This window comes from Emiliania huxleyi (assembly GCF_000372725.1).
Source record: "Emiliania huxleyi CCMP1516 unplaced genomic scaffold EMIHUscaffold_497, whole genome shotgun sequence".
Lineage (NCBI taxonomy): Eukaryota > Haptophyta > Isochrysidales > Noelaerhabdaceae > Emiliania > Emiliania huxleyi.
In genome coordinates this window covers 51698-57207 of record NW_005198267.1, presented here as the reverse complement: position 1 = coordinate 57207, position 5510 = coordinate 51698, and the positions used below count along the sequence as shown (strand labels likewise).

General features: G+C 60.8%; 2 protein-coding genes across 2 annotated transcripts; both read left to right on the top strand.

Annotated features, from left to right (window-relative positions):
• Positions 1-802: 802 nt before the first annotated feature.
• EMIHUDRAFT_246221 (hypothetical protein) lies at positions 803-1590 on the top strand (the record flags this gene model as incomplete). Its single annotated transcript, XM_005767398.1, has 5 exons — positions 803-905; positions 990-1144; positions 1218-1331; positions 1404-1438; positions 1563-1590. 5 exons carry the CDS (start codon positions 803-805, stop codon positions 1588-1590), a joined length of 435 nt encoding a protein of 144 aa, XP_005767455.1.
• A 2697-nt stretch (positions 1591-4287) lies between these two features.
• EMIHUDRAFT_246218 (hypothetical protein) lies at positions 4288-4920 on the top strand (the record flags this gene model as incomplete). The annotated part of the gene is made up of 3 exons (XM_005767397.1): positions 4288-4389; positions 4482-4523; positions 4636-4920. The coding sequence occupies 3 exons, from the start codon at positions 4288-4290 to the stop codon at positions 4918-4920; spliced, it is 429 nt and encodes a 142-aa protein (XP_005767454.1).
• Positions 4921-5510: the final 590 nt, after the last annotated feature.

Sequence of the window (5510 nt, the reverse complement as noted above, 5' to 3'; positions counted from 1 at the left end):
TCCTCAGCTCGGAACATGGCCGCCAGTGCCTGCGCGCTTTGATGCACTCGCGCCGTGGCAATGTGCCCACGTGCCCTTTGCCTGGGCTGTAGCAGCGTACCGGCACCACCATGGCTCATTGACTCCATCGGATTGCAATCCTTTGGGGGCAAGACGTGACACCACTTTTGGACGTGCGTTCCATTGCACATGCAGGGTCTCGTGTCGACCACTGGCAAAAGGTCCGTCGTGTAGACGGGTACGTTTGCAGCCTCAAGTGTGCGCTTCAAGGTTGTCTCGGTGTTTCGGTCACTTTGGTACGACGAGTCGTTGTACAATAGATTCTCATCGATCGCCATCGACCTTGCTCGAGCCGCGGCGGGGCCGTGAAAGTGAAGCGTGTCAGGATCGGCTGCTCGGCTGTGAACTGACCTCGCTGTGAATGTGACCGCCGTCACAGACACTATTGTCCATGAATGGTAAGACTGAGAGTAGAGTCGACCGTCCCCTCCCCTCAGCAGAGCGGGCGAGAATCCTAAAGGATTCACGCCTCCGCAAACCAGTTGCTTTCTGCTGTGTCTGCGCCTTGAACAAGTCCAAGCAAATCTGCCTGAATCCATAGCCCCTTGCGGCTAAAGAAATGAGGGTCGTGGTGTACAATAGTAACTAGATCATGGTTGCTTGGTGGGACCGAGGCCACTTCTTCAGGCTGGGAACCGAGGGGTGGCCACCCTCCTCGTCCGAGGTGTGCGCCAAACCACTTCGGCGGCGCGCGCTCCCCTGTGCGTCTGTGTCACCCTCCAGGCCCTCACGCCCCCCCGGCATGTCCACCGGCAAGGAGGCTTCCGTGCCGAGTGACGCGGCGGCCACGGACAGACTCAACGGCAGCGTCGGCGCCGCTGCCAAGCGGCCGCGCGACAGCGAGGGTAGTCACCACTTGAGGTCGGACGGTCGAGGCACACGACGGAGCCATCGCGAGCGGCCTTCTACACCGCCCGCCGCCGGCGCAGGCGCGGAGCGCTACGGCGGACCTGCTTCAAACCCCAAGGCGGAGGCGCTGAGCGAGAATCTGGGCTGCGCGCACGCGCATGGCTGCTGCGAGAGCTCGGAGGCGGAGCTTGCTCGACGAGAGCTGCTCGAGCTCATCACTGCGCCCGACGCTGACGTTGGTGGCGCGATCAAGCTCTTATTTTCTCAGCCTCGCACCTCTTCTTCCCGTCGCACGCGGGCTGTCGCAGGGCACTTGGAATATGACTCGGGCGAGGATGCGTCAGCACGAGTACTATTTCATCGTGCAGCGCAGGCTGGCTCGCCACTACTGTTGGCTGGAGCTCCTCTCCCGCCCGACGTCGGTGATGGCGCATGACACGCGATCACTGTACGCATCGTGCTTCCTGTGTGTGTCTCCCCCCTCCCCGCCGCAGAGCCGCTGCTGGGTGTCGGCCGCGCATCTCCTCACGTCCCGCGCCTGTCCTTTACGGCATTTGTGTGGCCCGTTTTCTGTGCATCGTTAGAAGCTGCGCAGGCCTCCCCGGTTACAATCGCCGCGCGCACACGACACGCGACAGCCGACACCTCGACAGGAGAGAGTTTGACGTTCTTTTCTCGTGAGACTTGACTTCTCAGACGATATGCGAGACAGATATATCTCAGAGTGAGAGGACAGCCTGAGCCTCGGAGGAGAGACGCAGCTCGCAGGTACAGGCGTGACAGACAGTGCACTCTCACACACGAGACACACTGATGGAAAGGGCGGAGCGGCGGCGGCGACGGCGGCAGCGGTGCGCGGGCGGAGCAGCGACTGCCCGGGCGGTCGCTGCTCCGTCGGTCCGTGCCGGAGCGCGCCATCTGCGCAGGGTCGCGCGTCAGGCCAGGGGGCAAGGCGCAAGCGTCCCCCTGGTGGCGGCGCAGGGAAACGCGGAGACGCGAGCGTTTCGCACGCCGCGAAGCGGACGGTGACGGCGCGGTGGGTGACGGGGCTAGAGAGCAGCCAACACCCGACGCTCGCAAACGACGTCGGTGCTGGACGCCTGCGTAGGGGCCGCGGCAAGGCGGAGCTGGCTGGGGCACCAAGCGCCGGCGGGGAGCTCCCGGACTCATGTGTGCGAGCGCATGCCCTCCCACCTAATCACCGCTGCATAGTATGGCTTCCGAGGCTGAACCGCTCCGCAACGGTTGGTAGCTCGACCTGCACATTGACAAAGTGCGTTTACCTGTCAGTCGTCGACGTCGCGTGCGAGATCCAATATCGCCGATCGATAGCAATCTGAGAGGATAGGGATCCGTGTCAGCATGCCGTAGCCGAGGAGTGCCGCGCTTGGGGGTTGGGGCGCGCGCATTGGCTTCACATTCGGTCTCAGCGCTCGGGCCGGCGCCGGGGGTCATGGGGCGACACTCGGTCACGCTCCGGCGCTTCGGGGGGGCTACAGCGGGCAGTGCGCGAAACCACTTCGCATGGCCACCCGCGACCCCACTTTGGCCGGCGAGCGCACTTGCTCGGTTCCCAGCCTGAAAATGTCACCTCGGACCCCCACTGTATGCACATCACACCGCGCCTTGCAATCTGCAGCATGCGGAGATAGGATGATTCCTCTGAATCGAGAGTATGCATTTGCATCTATCAGCTTTGGGGCATTTTTCTTTCCTATGGGGAGTAATTTCAACCTCAATAATAAAATATCGACGGCTCCCTCGTTGTCCTACTAGTTGCCTCAAGGAAACTGGATCGCTTGCTTTATCGTGGGACGCACGCGTCGCTACCGCCGTGGCAGTAAGCTCATGTACACTTGACGAGGAGGTGTTTTGTCCCAACGCTCGCAAGGTTGTAGCCTCCCCAACTTCAGCGCTGAGATCATGCTGGTCTTTGAGACCATGATGGTCTCGATACATGTGCATGTGCATGTACGCAATCCAGGAGCTCAGCTCCTTCCAATCGAGGCATGCAAGCAGCCTCTTTCCGGTCATAGTCTCGACGTGACGCAGACCATACGTCGCGGTATACGTGTGTGTCTGGCTCAGCCAATACGTCCATGAGTTTCGCCTCTTCCTCGTTGTCAGATATTTGGCGGACATCGTGCAAGACCTCACCGGCATTCTTCACTTCACGGCGTCGACGCGGCTCCTCACACGTGCAGCCAGACGGCAGATTGCCGCGACCTGAAACTCCATGAGGCACAACGACTCACGATACAGCTCCACCACTCCCACTGATTGGATGAGCCCTAGGGCCTCAAGCGCCAGCATGCGATTGGCGCCATAGTACGGTGGGGGATCCGAGCGCGATGCATGATGCGCTGCGTTGCCGATGTAGTCTTGGTGATCGTATCCAGTCTGTGTGCAAGACAGAACCCGTGCCTGAAGACTTTTGGATTGTACGTGTCAAATAGTCGCCGACTGCTGGTGTCCATTCGATCATTGCCGTCCCGTCACCTCGGAGACGCGCGTAATGCTGCAGCCACTTGAGGTATGGCTCACGCCATTCGCCGTTCGCGCCAATGGCGGGCATCTTCATCGCCGAAGGGTGCATCTTTGCGAACGCCTTCGAGTTTCGCTGCCCCCAGGTGGAGTTGGCGCTGTAGAGGTACTGAGAGAGAATGTGAGCACGAGGCGACCGCAGCATGGTGACGTGGAATGTGCCGGAGCGATACATGGCGCGGAAGCAGCATTCGCAATTCGAGTGGTGGTGCGGAGCCAGATTGCAAGCCTGTATCCTGGCATCCGACGTGCCTCTGCAATAAGCGATGAACCAGCGGCCTTCGGGATGTGCAGCACCGCCAACAGCTGGCCTTCAGCGCGAAATGCCAGCGCCGACGCTCCCGGCGGTCGAGGCATCACAGCGATCATGCTCAGCAATCGCCGCAGCATCCTCCTCCTCTTGCTCTTCCGATTCTCGTTGCTTCTTGCCCGCAGTTTTCGGCGACGTCTTTATAGGCGTCTCGCAGCTGCGTACCTAGGTATCCTTCTCGTATTCTCGTATTACGTACGTGTACTTTTAGCTACTGGGAGACAAGGGAGAGGGAGGCGCGATTTCTAGTATTATAGTCTCGAGGCGATCATCGGAGGAGATGTCTGCTTATTTATTTCGTGCGTCCTTGGAAGTTGTGCGCCTCCTTCTCCTATGAGCTCGTATGCCACGTCGCCGCCTGTGTTTGGGTTTCTATGTTTGCGATTTGGAATTTGGTATTTGTCCAGCTCTTTGTTTATTTATTTATTCGCGCATTTAAATCCCTGTGTGGTGGCGGCGTGCCGTCCTCCAACCCCTCCCTTGGGTTGTGTGTTTTCTTTTTTCTTTAGAGCTCGTCATCATCGATGAAGCATCGCAAGGACAAGAAGGAGAAGAGCGCCGAACGCAAGCGCAACCGTAAGAAGCACAAGCGGGATCACGACACAGCGACGGCAGCAGCTCGGAAGGTGAGATGCAAGCAGAGGTTCCGCCGCGGCCGTGGCACCGCATGCGAGTGGACCGACAAGGCGAGCGAGATCTTCCACAAGAACCCGAGAAGTGGGCCAAGAAGCTCCTCGTGATGCGCAAGCTCACCGACATGGTGATGGGCGACAAATTTCTTGCCCAACCCTTGCGCCATCCGGCTGCCCCTTTGACGGGCCCCGCTGCACGCACGGCCTTTTCGGATGAACGGGAGCTGCAAGCCCTCACAGCTCTTCTCGCACTGGCAGCATATGCATGCCAACAACCCCGCCGCCAAGCAGCTGGAGGCGCGCTGGCGCCAGGCGATCAAGATGAAGGGCACATCTCGCTCGAGCAGCTCGACCAGTGGCAGTGCGCCCCATGCACGTTTGACTGGCGACACCGAGGAGGGCTACGAGCCGCTGCGCACCCCACCGGCAACGCCGGACGGGACGGAGCCGTCCATCGTCTTCCCGCACTCGTTCGAGGTTGGCTCCGCCGAGCTCCGGGAGTGGCTCGCCGGGTCGGGCATTTGAGGTGAACTGGTGAGGGCACGTGAGCGCGCTGCGGGCGACATGTGTTAGCGGGTGCATGTGTCAGCTCGCGTGTCAGCTCGTGTGCCTTCTTCAACGACAATCCCCTTTTCGAGCACAACGAGTCTACGTTTCTTTTTTGTTTGCTCCTCGGTCCTCGCGCTCTGTGCGGGGCCGGAGCGCGGACGGCGGAGAGAGGCCGGGCTGCTCGGCCGGTGAGGCGGGCAGGATAGGGCAGGATACGGCGGGATATGGCGGGATATGGCGGGATATGGCGGCATATGGTCAGATATGGAGAGATACATCAAGATACCGCAAAAGAATCGTCCACACCAGGGCTCAAGTACGCTAGAGCCGTACTCGCCCGTATCTGCTCGCAGCGGCGGTGGTGGCTTCAAGTGTGGCTTCGGCCGCGGCGGGTGCGCAATTCCACCACATGTCTCGCAAGGTCGCCTGAGGCGGCGGAGCGCGGGAGGTCGGGGTTGGGCGGGCAGGGAGGTGGTGTGCATGGGAGCGCGGATACGAGGGATGGGCGGGTGGGTGGGCGAGAGGGGCGCGGCGCCCTGTGCGAGTCCGACCTGCTTGTCGTCTGC